The sequence below is a fragment of the Bos taurus genome, chromosome 8 (genome assembly GCF_002263795.3).
Source record: "Bos taurus isolate L1 Dominette 01449 registration number 42190680 breed Hereford chromosome 8, ARS-UCD2.0, whole genome shotgun sequence".
NCBI lineage: Eukaryota > Metazoa > Chordata > Mammalia > Artiodactyla > Bovidae > Bos > Bos taurus.
In genome coordinates, this window is record NC_037335.1 from 549,969 (window position 1) to 571,472 (window position 21,504).

The following is a 21,504-nucleotide window of genomic DNA, read 5'->3' on the forward strand; positions in this document are numbered from 1 at the left end:
CCCAGACTGGCGATTCATTTCTTATATGATATTATACGTTCCAATGCCATTCTCCCAAATCATCCCACCCTCTCCCTCTCCCACAGAGTCCAAAAACTGTTCTATACATCTGTGTCTCTTTTGCTGTCTCGCATACAGGGTTATCATTACCATCTTTCTAAATTCCATATATATGCGTTAGTATACTGTATTGGTGTTTTTCTTTCTGGCTTACTTCACTCTGTATAATAGGTTCCAGTTTCACCCACCTCATTAGAACTGATTCAAATGTACTCTTTTTAATGGCGGAGTAATACTCCATTGTGTATATGTACCACAGCTTTCTTATCCATTCATCTGCTGATGGACATCTAGGTTGCTTCCATATCCTGGCTATTATAAACAGTGCTGTGATGAACATTGGGATACACGATGTCTCTTTCAATTCTGGTTTCCTCGGTGACATCACTCATTTTCAAACCCTCAAGTCCATCATCTCATGTAACCCACGCACACACATGTGAACCCAAACCAAACTAGCTATTATGTGAAGGGGCAAGGAGAAGGGCATCCTGCTAGAAGATGTTCTGCAATTATCCCGTTTTCCCCACAAACTTGAGAGGTGGTGTAATGCAAGTATTTGTTTTCCCTGCACAGGACCTGGTTGGGGACTTGAAGGAAAAGCTTTCCAATCACTTCAAGGACGTCATGGTTGGCCTCATGTACCCCCCACCCTCATATGATGCCCACGAGCTGTGGCACGCCATGAAGGTAGAGCGGGTCACCCTGTTATACTGCCACGTGTGATCAGGGAGGAAAGGGGGCATGTCATAAACAAGAGAAATGCTTGGGGAGAGGAGGTTGTCATGAAAAGGGGAAGCCTCCATAGCCCAGCAGCAGGATCACTTGACTCTTCTTTTGAGCAAACTCAGACCCACGACCTGGCCCTGTGCAGAGCTGCCAAGAGGAAAGAGGAAATGAGGTTCTTTTGGGGCTGTCTGCATTTGTCTCTTCCCCAGTATGGCTTTCAGCTTCCCTGATGGCTCAGTGGCAAAGAATTCACCTGCCAATGAAGCAGGCACATGTTCGATTTCTGGATCAGAAAGAATTCCTGGAGGAGAGCATGACAATCCACTCCAGTATTCCTGCCTGGAGAATCCCATGGACAGAGGAGCCTGGCAGGCTACAGTACATGGGGTCACAAAAAGTAGGGCACAACTTAGTGACTAAACAGCAGCATCAGCTGGTTTGTCTTCCTATGTTACATGGAAATGTTAGCATTCTTGTGAATCTCTTTAAACTATTGTATAAATTGGGCTCATAAAGTAATGAGTCAGTAATGCTGAGGCAGAGACAAAACATAGATGACATCTATATTTTTGTGACCCTAAATTAGTCCTTTACCAAAACTACTGCTCAAATGTAGCAAAATCTTGCTTCTAAAGGATGAGAACAATTCTTTCTTACAGGCCAGTCATGAAAGAAACTGATTACAGATTTGTCAGAGGTTTGTTGGCTAGGGAAGGGAGACAGATGACTTTTCACATCTTTCCAGATCTTTCCAAATGCTGAATGAGACACCTGTAGAGAGGTTGCAATCACTCCAGGGGGGTGCCTGCCAATGACCTGATTTCCCCCATCTGGGAACAACACGAAAAGGGAAAGGGAGAAAATTAGGGGACCTGGGTCATGGCTATCATATTCACAAATCAGCATTGTTGTTTGTTTTAGTCGCTAACTCATGTCCGATTCTTTGTGACCCCAGGGACTGTAGCACTCCAGGCTCCTCTGTCCATGTGATTTCCCAGGCAAGAATACTGTAATGGGTTGCTATTTCCTTCCCCAAGGGATCCTCCCAACCCAGGGATCAAACCAGCATCTCTTACTTGGCAGGTGGTTTCTTTACCGCTAGGCCACCAGGGAAGACCAGTAGATCAGCACAGGCCTTATATAAAATATGAATTTCAACTAATGTCTTTTTAAGTGTTGCATATGTCAGTCCGTACCTCTTGCAAAATGATGTAACTAAAAACCTAAGGAGAAAGTCCTATGTCAATGTTTGGATGAAACTGTTATATTTTTTCAGTGTCTCATAAAATGGTATGGATTTCTGAAGCTCTCTGAAAAAGGTGTGTTGTCTTTCAAATCACCATCAGGGAGGAATATCCCATGACTGGAAGAGGCTGCAGAGAGTACCCAGTCCAAATATGCAGGCAAATGGTACAAAACTCCACACCTGGGGAGAGGTGGGGTGAGGTCTCTGCACCATTCTTGGGGAATTAGGGACCCAGAATCAAGGACAGAGCACCAGGGCTACATCCATTCACTACAGGGCTACTCCTCGTGTAGGTGCCTTCATGTGTCTCTTGCTCTGTCCTTCCAGGGAGCAGGCACTGATGAGAACTGCCTCATTGACATATTAGCTTCGAGAACAAATGGAGAAATTTTCCAGATGCGAGAAGCCTACTATTTGCGTAAGGAAATATACATTTGTACATATGTTTTACATGTTATAAACTTTATATTTTTCAAATAACAGGCAAAATATTCCAGTTTATATATTTGAAAGAATTATCTAAGACAGTCACATGTGAGATATCGCTTACGCAAGACTAATGAATTGTCTAAGTAGAGTTGGTGGTTAGGGCACTAAAATCAAAGCAACCCCAAGATAATTGAGTGAAGCAAAGTTTCCAGGAAAATAATGATGAGTTTCTACAAGGTGGACTTTAGTTTAGGACAGCGCACACTCAGGACAGTGGCTCAGGGAGGACCTTGTCTGTCACCCAAGAGGGACAATTACGAAGACAGAACAAAGCAAAGTGTAATGATCACTCAGTGAATTCTACAAATCCAGGCAACAGCTTCACTTTTCATAAACCTCATAATCACTGAATCAACCTCAGAATCTGATTTTTATGCATTTTAAAAGCGGAAAGGTTAACGACTTTCATATTCAAAAAAGCTTTAATACCTTAAGTTCCATCGCATCATGTATCATATGACATTGAGTGGGAACAAAATGTTCCAGACAATCAGCTCCATCGCACTCCAACAAAAACAAGACTTTGCCAGGGGAGAGAATTAAGACCCTTCACTGACAATATTAAGACAAGACAAAGACTTGGGGGACCGCTGGGCCAGGCAGTGGTCTAAGGAAAGAGAAGACAGCCCTGAATTTCAAGGGTTACAGAATGTGAAATGATTCTCAATGCTGGTTTTCAATTTTGGAATAGAGATAGTATTTTTATAAGAAAGTAGACTTGGGCCTGTGTTATTGTTGGGATCAGTTTTGTTGGGTGGACTGTTCACGGGCCTCATGTGAGTAGAAGGTGGCAGAAGACCAAGAAATGTCACCCTATGGGAGCAGCACTGACCTCTGCAAACACAGGGAGGCGCGGTTCCTTCATGACTAACTCTTCCACATGGGTGTGCTCTCCCCCAGAATACAGCCGTGACCTGCAGGAGGACATCTACTCAGAGACCTCAGGACACTTCAGAGACATGCTCGTGAGCTTGGTCCAGGTAGGAGATTCCTAGATTTGCTCCACTTTGCACTACTGAAAAATAGATATGTTTCGATTTCAAAAAACAGGACAGGAAACTCCAGTAATAACAGTTACTGAATGCCAGTAAATTCAAGGCACTTCAATGGAAACTTGGGTTGAATATAGAGACAAACAAGTATGAATGAGACACCATCTCTGTCCTCAAGACAGTCTATTCTAAATAAAATGATCATAGTTATAGATAAATGCATAGCTGATTATATATTACGAGGGAATTAACAGACTGACAATATTACAGTTACAATTAGTAGAATGTGCACACTGTCTAAGGCATCAGGAACCCAGGACCCACCCAGCTGGTGAACAGTCAGAACCACCAGATGAAATACAAGAAACTGGGATGCAGGAGCCTCCCATATGACTTTAATTTAAGAGATTCTGCTTTATTGAAAACAAAAACTAGTTTTCCCTCCTTAGTACAAGTGTTAATCACTCAGTCATGTCTGACTCCTCTGTCCATGGAATTAACCAGGCAAGAATACTGCAGTGAATTTTCATTTCCCTCTCCAGGGGATCTTTCCAACTCAAGGATCAAACCTGTGTCTCCCGCATTGCAGGGGGATTCTTTACCATCTGAGCCACCAGGGAGCCCTCCGTAGCAACTATTTATGTCTGTAATTCCATCTTCTGCTTGAGTTTGTATTGACCGAATTGTTCAGACACAGGCTCAGTGTCTGATGACAGGTGCAGGAAGCCAGAGGCTTGAATTTAGACAAGCAAAGTTGCCACCGTCCTTCTGTGTTATCAGTCGGATTGCTGACCAGCCATCTTCTAGCAGGGAGTAGTGGATGGAGTTCCTGATGTTCCAGCCCAGGTTATAGAACTTACCGAATGAAAGAGAACAAGGGGACATGGGGTCAGGGAAAACTACAGAAAATCTCCCACCCATTCTGGAAAATAGTGACAGTGTTAGTTGTTCAGTCATGTCCAATTTTTTTGCAACCCCATGGACCGTAGCCTACCAGACTCCTCTGTCCATGGGATTCTCCAGGCAAAAATACTGGAGTGGGTTGCCATTTCCTCCTCCAGGGGGTCTTCCTACCCAGGTATCAAACCTGTGTCTCCCACATTGGAGGCATATTCCTTGCTGTCTGAGCCACCAGGAAATTCCGTGGTAGACAGACCCATAGCCATATACTGATTTTTCTTTCTGAAACTGCAGGTTCAAATCTTTAGCTTGGGAGATTTCTTCTTCTTCTTCTTTTTTTTTTTTGATTCTACAAAACTTTGTTTTTTTAAAATGGGCAGTTTTACATAGTACTTTACATGAGAAAGATAAAAATTAAGAATTATTTCTACCCTGGCTAGAACTAGTCTGTGTATAGAAAAGAGTTAAAATGAGAACACAACTATTGATAATGATTTTTTTCCTTTACAATACCAATGGCAGTGTGCAAATTTAAATAACTACTTTATTTTCCTTCTTAATCTTCAATTTTGTCATCTTTCTTATCCAGGGTAGCTTCACATATCCAATCAGATGTGTGTTTATGTGATTAAAATCTTCATATTGTACTTCACAATATTTGGTATCATTTAGTTAAGAAAATGAATAAATACATCAGCCTGATTTTAACACCAACTGAGAATTTCATTCATTGCCAAGCACCAAGAATTTTAATTTTTTAAACTTTTTTTGTGCCCAAGTTACTGTCATTTTTAAATTAGGAATAAAGAAATCCAAAAGGAAAGGTTTCTGAGGAAGCCAAGTACTAGCTGCTCCAATGGAGGAGAGATTGGTGATGGGCTGGTTGGCTTTTTCAAATTGTTCAATTGAAAAACAAATGGCATAGAACTAAACAAACCCATTGACCTTACAATTAAAGTAAAACTTTCCATTTGTAAAAACAAAATCAAATATTGTTTAAAGTGAGGAGGGAGGAGGGTTCAGGATGGGGAACACATGTATACCTGTGGCGGATTCATTTTGATATTTGGCAAAACTAATACAATTATGTAAAGTTTAAAAATAAAATAAAATTAAAAAAAATAATAATAAAGTGGATTTGCACAGCATGGCTGTGTACCTCCCAAAACTGCCCATATCAATTCATCAAGTCCTATTCTGAGGATTCTACTCTCTGGAATGATAACATCAATAGAGAACACAGAGCTTGGCTTTACATTGCCCAACAGGAGGCTTCTGTGTGAGCTGCTGGGGAAATAATAATAAATAATAATAAGCAGCTCAGTCGTGTCCAACTCTTTGTGACCCCATGGACTGTAAGTCCATGGAATGCTCCAGGCCAGAATACTGGAGTGGGTAGCCTTTCCCTTGTCCAGGGGATCTTCCCAACCCAGGGATTGAACCCAGATCTCCCGCATTGCAGGCAGATTCTTTATCAGCTGAGCCACAAGGGAAGCCCAGGAATACTGGAGTGGGTAGCCTATCCCTTCTCCAGTGGATCTTTCCGCCAGAATTGAACTGTGGTCTCCTGCATGCAGGTGGATTCTTTACCAACTGAGCTATAAGCCTATTTAAATTTGTGACAGAAGTTGAGTCTTTTTATATGAAAAAAGTTTTTAATAATCATTATTAATATTAAAAATAATCTCACTTGGAAAAGCGTCAATCAAATATTTTCTAACTTATAAATGTTGTAAGATTAGTTACAAGATTCTCTCAACTTAAAGGGGTCATCATTTCTTGGCTTTCTTGGACTGACACTCCATAATGTAAATTAAAACAACAGTTTCCAGTCAGAAATTCATATTGGCATTAGTACTGCGCCAACAGAGTAAAGACAACAGTGCTGCTATAAATCCACAAGTTACATCTAAGGGCAAACATATCTTTATTTTCTTAGTATCCAAACAGAAATGTATTTCAATTTGTTAAAGAAAAATATAAGTAGGGTAAAAATGTGTTTCGTAAGGACCTTTTTGTATTCCACTAGGGCTATATCTCAGTCCAGACTCTCCTTCCAAGTCCGGCTTCTTTTCTTTCTGGTCCACAGTTGATCCCCCAGCACATCCCACAGTAACATGGCACCCGTTTTGTAAATAAGTTTATTTGTACCATTTTTTAAGATTGCACATATAAGTGATATCATGCGGTATTTGTCCTTCTCTGGCTTAACTTGACTCAGTGTGACAATCTCTAGTTCCATACATGTTGCTGCAAATGCCATTATTTCATCATTTTTATGGCTGAGTAGTATTCCATTGTGTGTATGCACCACATCTTCTTTATCCATTCATCTGGTGATGGACATTTAGGGTGTTTCCATGTCCCGGCTATTGTGACTAGTGCTGCAGTGAACATTTGGGTGAATGTATCTTTTTGATATGTATATATGTATAACTGAATCACTTTGCCATACACCTGAAATTAACACAACATTATAAATCAACTAAACACCAACAACAAAAAATTTAAGGCAAAAAAACAAAGATAACTGCTGGTCCGCATCTCAAAGCCAGCTGAGGGAAGTGTGCTGATGGCACCTCCTCCCTGGAAGCTCAGACGGGCCCTGTGGCTGGGCCGACACTTCACATCTGCTGAGTAAAAGCCCAGCCTGCAAACAGGGAAGCACATGGTAAATGGGATTGTTTCCACCTCGTCTGACTCCTCTCCACTTATGTTTCTATTTGGTGAAATTCCAGTGATCAAGTGTGCTGCCTCTCAGAATCTCTGCCCTTCTTCAAAGGCTGAGCTACAAAACACCTAAAAGTAACTGATACCCAAGAATGAGGATTGCAGTAGATTTTTATAAAGCAAATGCTCTATATTTCAGGAAAAACACACAGTTCTGAAAATTAAACATGACAGAAAATAAGTCACAAAGGGAAAAAATCAGTGCACAATATTTTCCCTTGGCAAAACTGCAGTTCCTTTTTCCTGAAATTAAACAATAATGCTTTATTTTTATAGAGTACACATGTATATGCAATAATATTATCTGTAAAGACATACATATTTTGAAATAACACACAATTTGTTTTATCACTGGCTTTCACCTGATTTTGATTATGACTTTACAGGATAAAGTATTACTTCTGAAGTTCAATTTCTAGAGTTGGAACTTAAGTGTGTGTGTGTTTAACCTTAAAATAGCTTTTCAGAGCATTAAAATTGCCCTTTCAACATAGAATACCAAAAATGAGGAGAGTTCTAGATTTTATAAGAAGCCAAGGAAAATTAATAATGTGTACCTAAATATTATATATTTAGGAGGTTTCACAGTATATTTCCCTTAAAATGTAAAACACACTTTATGAGTATAATACAGATTTTACAGAAGTTACTTAACTCACAATTGAAACGGGATATAAGAAACTTAAAAAGACATAGTATAATATCCTTTACTAATAGTCTTTTTCAAGATCAGGAGTCCTGTGTAATGCTTAGTAAACTGTACAATTTCTCATAAATTTTTAAATATTTTTAAATTTGACCACTGGCTTCTGATTTCCATACTCATGACTCATTTTGGAACTCCTAGTTTAGGATTTGAATCAATACTTAGAGGACTGGACACATATGAAAAGTGAGTTAGGGAACTGATGAAGTCCAGCATGTCCGCTGACCACAAACTCTGGTATATCCCATGCCAGAGAATCTGTCTAGATATTCTCAGAAAGGAAATGGAATTGCATCCTACGGGTTTGTGAAACTCAGAGTAGATAATAACTGAGACAACTGAGACAACCAGCTAACTGAGGGTGTTGTCACAGGACCAAGACCCTTCTCTCCTCCGAGTTGGGATCCTTGTTCTCTCTGCCTCAAGCTCTCTCCATAGATAGATGATAGATAGACAAATAGATAGGTTAGGTAGATTCCTTAGATAGATGATGATCGATGATAAATGACACATAGAAAATAGACTCATGCTCAAACCCATGTCCACTGAGTTGGTGATGCCATCCAGCCATCTCATCCTCGGTCGTCCCCTTATTCCTCCTGCCTTCAATCTTTCCCAGCATCAGGGTCTTTTCCAGTGATTCATATCTTCACATCAGGTGACCAAAGTATTGGAGCTTCAGCATCAGTTCTTCCAATGAATCAGTTCAGTTCAGTTCAGCCGCTCAGTCGTGTCTGACTCTTTGGGACCCCATGGACCTCCCTGTCCATCACCAACTCCCAAAGTTTACTCAAACTCATGTCCATTGAGTTGGTGATGCCATCCAACCATCTCATCCTCTGTCATCCCCTTCTCCTCCCACCTTCAATCTTTCCCAGCATCAGGGTCTTTTTTAATGAGTCAGTTCTTCACATCAGGTGACCAAAGTATTGGAGTTCCAACTTCACCATCAGTCCTTCCAATGAATATTCAGGACTGATTTCCTTTAGGATTGACTGGTTTGATCTCCTTGCAGTCCAAGGGACTCTCAAGAGTCTTCTCCAACACCACAGTTCAAAAGCATCAGTTCTTTAGCCTCCAATTAAAATAAATAAATTTATAAAAACAAAACAAAACAAAAGCATCAGTTCTTCAGCCCTCAGCCTTCCTTATGGGCCAACTCTCACATGCATACATGACTACTGGAAAAACCGTACCTTTGACTCTATGGACCTTTTTCAGCGAAGTAACATCTCTGCTTTTTAATATGCTATCTAGGTTTGTCATAGCTTTTCTTCCAAGGAGGAAGCATATTTTATTTTCTTGGTTGCAGTCTCCATCTACAGTGATTTTGGAGCCCAATAAAATAGATGATGATAGGTAGAAAATAGAAATATAGATGGTAGGTAGATAGATATATTAGATTCCTTAGATAGATATGAAGGTAGAGAGGTAGAAAGTAGATAGAGAGATGACAGACACTGTTTGTAAAACAATCAGGTATTATCTATGTATCTTTTCCTCTCAGCTCTGCTATAAGTCAGTGTGTGTCCTTGGGTTTATCATTTTGCTTTCTTGAGATTCCAGAGACATACTCCATAAATTAAGGGTCATGAAACCATTCTTCTCTCTGTTCCCTCCTTGTGCCCATGTTCTAAAATTCTCCAACAGTTATAATCACATCCGCCTCCTCCCTCTGCATCTTCACTTTGAGAATCAAAGGAAAGACTGTCCATGGACATTCAGACACACTTGGGTTTTTTTGTGAATTAATAGAGAGTGGGGATTGGAAGCTTGAAGGTGTTCATGAAACGTAAAGTGTTTAAATTATTATCATATTTTCTGGGAAAGAAGTGCTTTAACTTAATCTACAAAGAATTTTCCAGCAGGGCTATTTCTAATAAGAAAACCACTCGACCAGAACACGTTCTTCTTGAAAATGAATGCCAATCACTGAACTTACTCACAGCACTTCCTCTGCTCTGCTTCTGTTAAACCAGACTTACGGGAGATCTAATTATGTGTCAAATAATGAAGGATTAGTCACTTAGAGGTTACTTAATCCGCATGCATGATCACACAGAGATGACAAGTGTCTCCACAGAGAAGAAGAGGGGCATCTGCCAGGAGTCCCCTGTGCCGCTCCACAGGTGGCTGCCCTGGGGCCTCCAGCGACCCACTACCTGCAGCGGCCACTGTGCTTGCTCCCAACACTTCTGGCTAGACTTGAACCCCCTTAATTTGTTCCTGTCACGAGTTTATTCTATTCCTAACCCAAATGCCTGTTTATGCCATTTCTCTGGCATTTGCATCCCCTAACAGGCTACTGTCCTAACTTAGGCTTTTTATGTGACCAGATCTGCTTGGTAGGAAAAGCTACATCACACATTAGCTGATTGACATTTTCTTAATCTACCCGTCTGCTTACAGTGCTTTTGGCAATCAATTGCACAAAGAAGTACACATATGGGCCCCATTTCAAGTTAAATGTCCAAAATTCTTACCTCTCAAAAAAAATATCAGATGCACAGAACTGCAGAAAATTCTTAAATGTTTCTCACAACTTAGCTACATCGTGTGATTGGAAATCACTAAAAACACTTCAGTGATCCAGAAAATCTTCCCATCTCTACTAACTGATGTTTAAGTTCTGTGACATCTAAGGTATTTCTTTATCTTTCCTTCCTTTGTGTAGTATTGATTCAGTGAGTATTGATCAAAAGCCTTCAGTGTGCCAAGGACGACTGGGAATTATCAAAAGAGGCAAAGACCCCAGTCTTAAGAAGCTTGTGTTTTAGTGGGGAGATTCAGACAGGAGAAAGCTAGTAAATTGGTGCATTTCCCAGCATGTTAGCTGATGAAGAATACAGCAGGGGAGGGGATGGTGGGTCAGTTAAGATGTGCCACAGCTCAGTCAGAGCAAATTCCACTAAGAAGATGAGCCTCAGCTGGTTAATGTATAGCCCTTTCTCTGTTTCAGTTTGGTCAGAAGCAGGTAACCTCTCATGATGGTCTGGCCTCACCTCTGCTCTCACTGAAGAATCCCCTCATGTCCAGCTGTATCCTCCACACGGTTCCAGCCACTGTGGTCTGCCTCATGGCCCTGGGCTGCCGGAAGGGTCTGCCTGCTGTGGCCGTAAGCCCCTCCACCTGTCAGGCTCCCCTGTGTGCTTCTCAGCCAGCAGTCAGGGTTCTCCATCAGGAGCGGGTGAGACACTTGGGATCCTTCAGGGGACTCCCAGATGGAGATAATGCACAGAGGTGTCTTCAGGGCCCCCTGCCCTGTCCTGTGTCACTGAGTTCATTTGCAGATTCCAAAAAACAATAAGAGCAAAAGACAGGGTACTCAGTATTCCCGCAAAGTTCAAAAAGCATGTTTCCTTCAGGCCTCCCAAAGGAAGCATGAGATAAACTGGGTCATCACGTGTCTCTCCCACCTCTCTTTCCTCTGTGTCCTCATGACCCTCGGGGACCAGAGGACCTTGCACTGGCGAGCCCTCTTTCCTTCCTGTTTGAAATGTCTTCTTAGGTCAGCTTGGCTGTGTCTGCTCTTTCCTTATATGATAAAGAGGCAGGAATGAAACAAATGTACAAAATACTCTCATTTGAAAAGACCCTTCAGCATCTCCCAGAGTTTGCTCAAGCCCATGTCCATTGAGTCGGTGATGCCATCCAAACATCTCATCCCCTGTCGCCCCATTCTCATTCTGCCCTGAATCTTTCCCAGCATCAGGGTCTTTTCAAATGAGTCGGCTCTTCACATCAGGTGGCCAAAGTATTGGAGCTTCATGGACGGATGACACTGGAGAGTTCTGACAAAATGCGGTCCCCTGGAGGAGGGAATGGCAAACCACTGCAGGATTCTTGCTGCAAGAACCCCATGAACATGAAGAGTATGAAAAATCAGCCATGTTCCAATTTAAAAACAAAGGACACTTATAAGGGAAACCTGTGCTTGCTTCCCAGGGAACCAGGGAGGAAGGATACACAGACCCAGCCACGGCCACTCAGGACGCGATGGTAACTAGGGCCAGCGCTGGGGGCAGCTGTGGGGGCTTTGTCGGGCAGCCTGGGGCTGCGGTGCTACCGGGCGGCCCCGCGGCATTTCAGGTGCTGTGGGAGGCCTGCCAGCAGAGGACAGGGGAGCACAAGACGCTTCTGCAATTGATGCTGTGTAACAAGAGCTACCAGCAGCTGTGCCTGGGTAATGTCCTCCTTCTTTATAGCTCCTCTCCAATTTGCAGTAAGAAGCAAGTAGGTAATTGGGGGGAAGGGGGTGTTACAAGTAGAGGAAAGCCAGTTCTCTCAAGGCATCTATTTTAGATTATGTTTGTACAGACATGCCTCATCCATTAACACTGCTAAGGAAGGAAGTTTCTGTAGAATTTTATTTTTCCAGTAACTGAATTATAGCAGTTCCTGGGGTTGCAAAGAGTCAGACACAACTTGGCGACTGAACAACAACAACCTTTCAATACTAAACCTTTAAAAGCCATCTCTGGTTTTGGTGAAGAACTTACATGTATCAGCCATGTTCCGTTCAGTGCATCACGTGTTGTCTTAAACAGAATATGCTGAACATAGGTTAATAAGTCTGGAAGGAACCAAGGTCATTGTTACTGAAGCTGTGATTCACACAAAGCTGCCGTATTGGTTTTAAAGGTGCTTTCTTTGGCTTTCCCCAAACTGCTGGATACTTTTCTATTTCTCTTGTTTTTTAATTGTTTTTTTTTTTTTTTTTTGGCTGCACCACGTGGCATGAGGGATCTTACTTCCCTGACCAGGGATCAAACCTGCATCCCATGGAGTGGAAGCTGGAGTCCTAGCCACTGGACCACCGGGGAAGTCCCTGTTTCTCTTATTTTTTTACAATATTTTTTTTCTACTATCCATAACACACAGAAGTCTATAATAATTTAAAAGGTGTCCCACTCCAACCCAAAACTTATTTGCACATACCTACACTTTATTTGCCTTCCTATGTATAAGCAGTCAAATCAATACCTACATTTAAAACTTATAGTATTCATAATAATCTCATTTGAATCAATTTGTTAAAGTTTTCCAGGAATTTCAAAATATTTCTGGGCAAGACATAGTAGATGCCATTAATGAATGTTACGATGGATACTTTCGAGAGCTGCTAGTAGCAACTGGTGAGTAATAATTTACTTGATATATCAAGTGTCAATTAGCTCTGACTGAGATAAAGATGTGTTCAATTGAATTAAAGTGACTGAGTTAGTTTCCCTTGATTTTAATTATTTAGACAAGACATTTCTCTACATTCTCTGTAGACAAAAAATACATCAGCTCCTAATACAATGGCAAGCTGATGTTTTTCATGAACCTATACTCTTCCTAAGAGCTGTCAGTGTTCATGGTAGGAAGCCTTGACTTCTCAGGTCATTGGGATCTCACATCTTTAAATTCATTGCATACATGCTAATTTCCTTGCCTTGTAAAGAGGTTATGGTTTTACCACTATTTGAAATGTTGACATTGTAATATAGTGTACAATGAGGGATCCCACAGAGAACTCAGAAAATATCAGTTTTCTAGGATTATAAGTGGAAAAAAAAAAGTATTCTCATCATTTCCCAAATTTTGAAAAAAAAAATGTATTGTTACTCTCAAACTTTCTTCTTTTCTCTCTGTTTTTTCCTAGTTCTCTGTATTCGAGACAAACCAGCCTATTTTGCTTACAGATTGTATAGTGCAATCCATGTAAGTATGACCCACATATTTTTAATGTTTCTCCAGAAGTCATGTATACTTTCTCAAAGGACTAGTTTTACTTCAATCATTTAAGTATTTATTCCCATTTTTGAATTTGTATGCAAATATATTACCTTCAAAGTAGATATGCTCACGTGAAAAGATATATTACACACCAAAATGAGACCCATCAAGTGAAAATAATGCTCTGCTTTCTATATCAAATGGAGGGGCCTAAGAAGTATTTCTTAGCGCCTTTCCCCCCAGGAGGTGTGCTTCAGCATTTTTTTAGCATCTGAAGAAACTGAAAAGCCAAATGCTGTCACAGCTTCCAAAGAAACCTCCCCCCGCCCCGCCCCACCCCAGCCACCACCCCCCACCCCCACCCCACCACCTCATACTCAGGCAATTACACAGCATATGGAGTCAAGCAGAAAATGTCAAAGCACTACAAATTTTTCAACATAGTGGTTTTTTAAAACCACTTAAAAGGCAACAGCCAGACAATAAACTCTAAAGCTGTATTTGTAATTAAGTACAAATGTTTTTACTTTCAGGTGATAGTCAATTGCACATCCTTTGGTGCATTCATGTTCAAAGAAACAAAGGCTCACAGGCCTGAGACAATGCACATTGCATCCACAACATGCATGAGACACTGAGAAACTGATAAGGTCTGATGCAGATCATTATACACATCACAGCCCTGAAAACTCAGTGAAAATCATTTTAAAAATTCAGTCAGTTCAGTTCAGTTCAGTTCAGTCACTCAGTCGTGTCCAACTCTTTGTGACCCCATGAATCACAGCACGCCAGGCCTCCCTGTCCATCACCAACTCCCAGAGTTCACTCAGACTTGTAATTTTAATAGAGTGTTTTATCCTCCAAGTGATTTTTAGAGACCAGCTTCTTAGAGGTAGCCAGAAAGTGTGGATAACATGCTAATCATCAAGAATAATTTATTTACTTATACTTACGTACAGTAATTTTTATTAAGTACAAGAACCTCTGTATCCTCAGAACATAGGAGGAAGATTGACGCTCACAGTCCCCTGCTTCTTTGTTATTCTATTTCCAAGAAGAAAACCTGATTGGATTAAATATCTGTCTAAAAGTGTCATGGGCAAGGCTATTGAGTGACTTGAGAAAGGAATGGCTGTCTGCTGTCACCCTGTTTGTTTAACCTATATGCTGAGTACATCATGAGAAATGCCAGGCTGGATGAGTTAAAAGCTGGAATCAAGACAGGCGGGAGAAACATCAACAACCTCAGATAGGCAGATGATAACACTATGATAGGAGAAAGTGAAGCAGAGCTAAACAGCCTCTTGATGAAGGTGAAGGAAGAGAGTGAAAGAGCCAGCTTAAGATGAAGTATTAAAAAAAAACCCTAGATCATGGCATCCGGCCCCATTACTGCATGGGAAAAGGTGGAAGTAGTGACAGATTTCCTCTTCTTGGGCTCTAAAATCACTGCGGATGGTGACTGCAGCCATGAAATCAGATGATTGCTTCTTGGCAGGAAAGCTATGACAAACCTAGAAAAGCAGAGATATTACTTTGCCAACGAAGGTCCACATAGTCAAGGCTACAGTCTTCCCAGTGGTCACATATGGTTGTGAGAGCTGAATCATAAGGCAGAACGCCAAAGAATTGATGCCTTCAAACTGAGGTGCTAGAGAAGAGTCGTGAAAGTCCCTTGGACAGCAAGGAGATCAAACCAGTCAATCTTAAGAGAAATCAACCCTAATACTCTTTGGAAGGACTGATGGTGAAGCTCCAGTATTTTGGTAATCTGATGCAAACCAGATGACTGACTCATTGGAAAAGACCCTGATGCTGGGAAAGATTGAAGGCAGAAGAAGAGGGCGTCAGAGGATGAGATGGCTGGATGGCATCACTGACTCAATGGACATGAACTTGGGCAAGTTCCAGGAGATAATGAGGGACAGGGAGGTCTGGCATGCTACAGTCCATGGGATCGCAAAGAGTCAGAAACAAATGGGCAACTGAACAATGGGTGACTGGATTTACTCTGTGACTCAGCAGTAAAGAATCCGCCTGCCATGCTGGAGCCAAAGGAGATGCAGATTCAATCCCTGGGTCGGGAAGATCCCCTGGAGGAGGGCAGGGCAATCCACTCCAGTATTCTTGCTGGGAAAATCCCAGGGACAGAGAAGCCTGATGGGCTCCAGTCCATAGACTTGCCAGGAGTCGGATACGACTAAAGGGCTTAGCATGTACATTGGATAACTTCAACTCATCTTTCTCCAACAAGAGTAAAGCTTTGCTGGTGAATGACCTTGGGAAAATAATCACATTACTGATTCCAATTATGCCCCAAGTGAGAGCCCCCTAATAATAAAAACTACTTTGCTGAGGTGTGTCAGTGCAAAAAGGAAGGTGTGTGTACTCAGTGTCGCGGGTTATGGAGGAGAGTCCTGTGTTCCAGCAGTCAGAGATCTCATGCACAGGACCACATCAAGTCAGGGCCCTCCAGTGTCAAGTTCAGGGGAAAGCTGTTTTCACCAGCCCTCACCAAGGAAAGCATCTCTGATTTTCTCCAATGCACTCTAATTACACAACTTAAATACAGAAACTCGGTTAACCATTCATTTTCATCACTTCAGCTTATGGCAGTTTGCTAGTAGTGCATATGCATGCATGCATGCCTGCTCAGTTGCGTCCGACTTTTTCAACCCCATGGACTGCAGCCCCCCAGGCTCCTCTGTCCATGGGATTGTCCAAGCAAGACTACTAGAGTGGGTTACCATGCCCTCCTCCAGGGGATCTTCCTAACCCAGCGATCAAACCCATGGTTCCTGAAATGGCAGACAGATTACTGAAAAAAATAAAAGTTGCTCAGTCATGTCCAACTCTTTGTGACCCCATGGACTATACAGTTCATGGAATTCTCCAGGCCAGAATACTGGAGTGGGTAGCTGCTCCCTTCTCCAGGTGATCTTCCCAACCAAGGGATCAAACCCAGGTCTACTGCATTGCAGGTGGCTTCGTTACCAGCTGAGCCATCAGGGAAACCCAAGAATACTGGAGCCTATACATAAAACTGGATCTTCCCTGTAGCTCAGACGTAAAGGATCTGCCTGCAATGCAGGAGACCTGGGTTCGACCCCTGGGTCGGAAAGATCCTCTGGAGAAGGGAATGGCGATCCACTCCAGTATCTTGCCTGGAGAATCCCATGGAAAGAGGAGCCTGGTGGGCCACAGTCCATGGGGTCACAAAGAGTCGGACACGACTGAGTGACTAACACTACTGCTACTATACATAAAACATTCATACCTCAAAAATTAGCTGATCCTTCCTGGCCACTAGGTGTCACCATCACTGCATTTGAACAGGCAATTTGAACTTGCTTTGTGCAGAGGTATTCTTTCTGAAGCTAATACACAGAAATTAATTTTTGTGCATTTTTCAATACTGGAGGTTAAATCAGCAAGTATTTCGAATACCTTGAATTCTTATGTGCACAGTTTACTACAATAAGCAGATGTTAAAATAAAAACCTAATCGTTTTTCTTTCTGACTTACTTCAGAAAGAAAAACACCAATACAGTATACTAACGCATATATATGGAATTTAAAAAGATGGTAACGATGACTCTTTACACGAGACAGCAAAAGAGACACGGATGTAAAGAACAATCTTTTGGACTCTGTGGGAGAAGGCAAGGGTGGGATGATTTGAGAGAATAGCATTGAAACATGTATATTATCATATGTGAAACAGATCACCAGTCCAGGTTCGATGCATGAGGCAGGGTGCTCAGGGCTGGTGCACTGGGATGACTCTGAGAGATGGGATGGGGAGGGAGGTAGAAGGGGGTTGAGGATGGGGAACACATGTACACCCATGGCTGATTCATGTCAATGTATGGCAAAACCAATACAATATTGTAAAGTAATTAGCCTCCAATGGTTCATCAACCGGAGCTGGGACCACCTCCCAACCCAGGAAGAATGTTTACATAGAGAGAGCAAATGATCACATCTGCATCCTAAAATGCAGCACCTGGGAGATGATGAGGAGGCTGCCAGGTTTAAAGGGAGAATTATAGAGTCACAGATGTAGAAAACAGACTCATGGTTACCAGCGGGTAAGAGGAGAGAGGGATCAATATAGGAATTTGAGATCAACATATACACACTATATAAAATCTGGAGAAGGAAATGGCAACCCACTCTAGTGTTCTTGCCTGGAGAATTCCAGGGACAGGGGAGCCTGGTGGGCTGCTGTCTATGGGGTCGCACAGAGTTGGACACGACTGAAGTGACTTAGCAGCAGCAGCATATATAAAATCGGAGAAGGCAGTGGCACCCCACTCCAGTACTCTTGCCTGGAAGATCCCATGGATGGAGGAGCCTGGTGGGCTGCAGTCCATGGGGTCGCTAAGAGTTGGACACAACTAGGCGACTTCACTTTCACTTTTCACTTTTCACTTTCATGCATTGGAGGAGGAAATGGCAACCCACTCCAGTGTTCTTGCCTGGAGAATCCCAGGGATGGGGGAGCCTGGTGGCTACAGTCCATGAGGCCACAGAGTCAGATATGGCTGGATGACTTAGGTTTTAGTACAACTGGTTCACTTTGCTGTACACCTGAAAATAACCTTGTAAATCACCTATACTCCAATAAAAATTAATTTTAAAAATAAATAAAAGGGAAGATTATTGTAGAACCTGGTGAAATGAAAAGGGCCAGCCTCAAGGCTGTGACCCTGGAAATAGAGATGACAGGGCATTGGAAAAGCAGAGGAGATGGACCGCTTCACTGTGTGTGCGCCATGGCCGGGGTTGGTCACAGAGCTGAGGCGGAGTCTGAGTCAGTGCTCATGGGTGCCGGCGCCACGGTCTGAGGAATACAGGCCATGGTCACAGAAAAGGGCTGGGTCCATTTCAGACAGACTGTCTTTAAGGTGCTGCTTCCTCATGGTGGTCACCCCCACTTGGCTGTGTCTCTTAGGACTTCGGCTTCCATAATAAAACCGTGATTAGGATTCTAATCGCCAGAAGTGAAATCGACCTGATGACCATAAGGAAGCGATACAAAGAGCGATATGGGAAGTCCCTTTTCCACGACATCAAGGTAAGTCTCCTAATCGTCATCCACCTGCACCCATAGTTCATCCTTTTTGAAACTGAAACCAGAGCCTAACTTTAAATAACTTCATGGTGGAATCTAAAAGTTCAATCAAGGGGTCGTCTACATCAGTGGGTCAGGCACCCTGAGAGCATCAATAGGTAAGAAAACCCCTTCACCTCACTTACTCCTCTTTGATGTATTTTAAGCAAAAGTCAGTGGTCTGGTCATGAGCGCTATTCATCCCCTGATCACCAGCACCAGAAGACTGCATTCTGCAACAAGAGCACGGTAATTGAAGAGCGCCTTCTGAGATCAACCGCCTGTGTGCTGCCAGAGGGGAGGGCAGCCTGTCAGGTCCCCGCACATGCTGGGGCCATAACGTTCTGTGCACCCGCACCCATGAGCCCTGGAGGGTGCTGATGTGATGACTCTGAAGTCTGCAGCCTGGGGTCTTCCCTCTAACACATGTAGACTGTACTCTGGATCCTGATAAAGCCCAGCCAAGAACTGTCAGCATATGGAGGCCCATCTATGTAACTTGGGGACACAGTGGAAAATGAAAATGTTTGACCCATGGTTCAAAAAAGTATAAAGAACTCCAAGATGGCACCCAAGCACAGGGACCTGTAATGTATCTGAAGGTATATTTTGAGCACAGCTGTGTCCTCTGGGCTTCCCAGGCGGCTCAGTGGGAAAGAATCCACCTGCCAACCAGGAGACCTGGGTTCCATCCCTGAGCTGGGAAGATTCCCCTGGAAAACAGAATGGCAATCCACTCCAGTATTCCTGCCTGGGAAATCCCATGAACAGAGGAGCCTTGCGGGCTACAGTCCATGGGGTTGGAAAGAGTCAGACACGACTGAGCCACTGAACAAGCCCTGTTGTCTTATCCACATTGTTTCTTGAAAATTTCCATTGCATAAAATAGCTTTTTAGTTCACTGAAAGATCCAGGTGAAACTTGACAACCAGAGGACCAAGAGACCATATAACCCAGGAGGCCTCATAGGCCTCAGGAAGTTGAGATGGTTTCAGAGGAAGGATTATTGGAGCACTTAAGACACATCTTCCTCCTTTGTCTCTGATAAGACTCTTCTCGCATCCACCTTCAAAGCCCTAAACCTTTAGTGAAGATGAACATTTCTCACTGAGAAATGCATAACTCATTTTCTCAGTGAATAAACTAGCTCAATACTATACAGCAGTTAACCATGGCCACCTCAAAATCTACTAATATTCACAAATAATTAATGCAACCTTATGCATTTAAAGCAGTGAATTATAAGTAATGGCTGTGTAAGAGAACACGAACATGAGAGTTGCCTTTTAACAAAGATAAGTTTTATAATACTTTTATTACTATCATTTTTGAAAATAATGTAGAAACTATAGAAGATGATAAAAGGATTTAAATTGCCCTAATATGGCACTGGAGAAGACTCTTAAGAGGCCCTTGGACTGCAAGGAAACCAAACCAGTCCATCCTAAAGGAAATCAGTCCTGAATTTTCATTGGAAGGACTGATGCTGAAACTGAAGCTCCAATACTTTGGCCATCTGATGTGAAGAACTGACTCATTGGAAAAAACCCTGATGCTGGGAAAGATTGAAGGGAGGAGGAGAGGACAACAGAGGATGAGATGGTTGGATGGCATCACTGACTCAATGGACATGAGTTTGAACAAACTCTTGAGAGATGGTGAAGGACAGGGAAGCCTGGTGTGCTGCAGTCCATAGGGTTGCAAAGAGTTGGACACGACTGGGTGACTGAGCAACAACAACAAATTATTCACCACAGATAACCAACAGTAACATTTTGTTGTATGTGTTTTCTTTTTAAAACTATATGTAAACATCAAAGTTTTACTACTTAAAGAACTATTTCTTTAAATCATGGATCCCATTGTATAAGTTGTAAAGAGCATAAATTGCCCTATATTATTATATATTATCTTTTACTTTTTCATTATTGTACACAATATAATGACATATGTTTTGGAGCACAAATCTTGGGCTCATCAACAATTGATCATTATTTCCTTAGGATAGACCTTTTGAAGTAGAATGACTGCATTAATGAGTATAAATATCTTTAAACCATTTGAGACACATTGTCCAGTGTGCCCTCTAGACTCTACACTAATTTGTAACAACATTAACACCTCTTTATCTAAGGGTGAGGAGAAGAATTAATTCTACTGCTAAGCATTCTTCTTTATAAAAACATATTCAGGCCCACAGGCAACAATGAAGACCAAGCACAGCCAAAACTAAATAAATAAAAACCATTAGGGTTCCATCAGCTTTATATAAACCCCATTCTATTGACTGTGACCATGTCATTACTTTTCAATAACCTCCACCGGGAAGAGTCCCCAGGACATGTTACATCAGGATGGAAACATAAACAATTTTTGAGGTGCTAATGGCCCATGGTGTCTCACTGTATAGTTCAGAGGAATTATGCTTCTTTTTATGACATTGCGTTTCAAATACCTTATATTTGCTCCTTTTCAGAATTTCGCATCAGGGCACTATGAGAAGGCTCTGCTGGCCATCTGTGCGGGTGACGCAGATGACTACTGAGTGAAAAGGAGAATCTGGAGTACGCCGTCATCTTCACAGACATGTCACATATAGGTTGTGATTAATTTGCCTTGTTAGGAGCATTATTATGAAATTATAGAATCATAGTTTCTTTTTTCTCTTTAAAAGTATTTTAAGAATAATTAGTATCAATAGGTTCTTCAAGAAAAACTTATTGATGAAAGTATATGGGATTGGATATGCACATATCTAAATCAGCAATTTGTTAAATTGTGTATACTGGAATAATAAAGGAAATCATTGTATTG

At 42.0% G+C, this 21,504-nt stretch overlaps 1 protein-coding gene across 1 annotated transcript in view; it reads left to right on the plus strand.

Moving 5' to 3' along the window:
* The window catches only part of ANXA10 (annexin A10), a 75,602-nt gene extending 54,098 nt beyond the window's left edge, over window positions 1-21,504 (plus strand). The window contains exons 4-12 of the mRNA NM_001192058.1: window positions 637-750; window positions 2,363-2,453; window positions 3,425-3,504; window positions 11,798-11,851; window positions 11,942-12,035; window positions 12,892-12,987; window positions 13,500-13,558; window positions 18,532-18,654; window positions 21,167-21,504. Coding sequence (NP_001178987.1) covers window positions 637-750; window positions 2,363-2,453; window positions 3,425-3,504; window positions 11,798-11,851; window positions 11,942-12,035; window positions 12,892-12,987; window positions 13,500-13,558; window positions 18,532-18,654; window positions 21,167-21,235 — 780 coding nt within the window. The 3' untranslated portion in view covers window positions 21,236-21,504. The remainder of the gene's footprint in view (window positions 1-636; window positions 751-2,362; window positions 2,454-3,424; window positions 3,505-11,797; window positions 11,852-11,941; window positions 12,036-12,891; window positions 12,988-13,499; window positions 13,559-18,531; window positions 18,655-21,166) is intronic.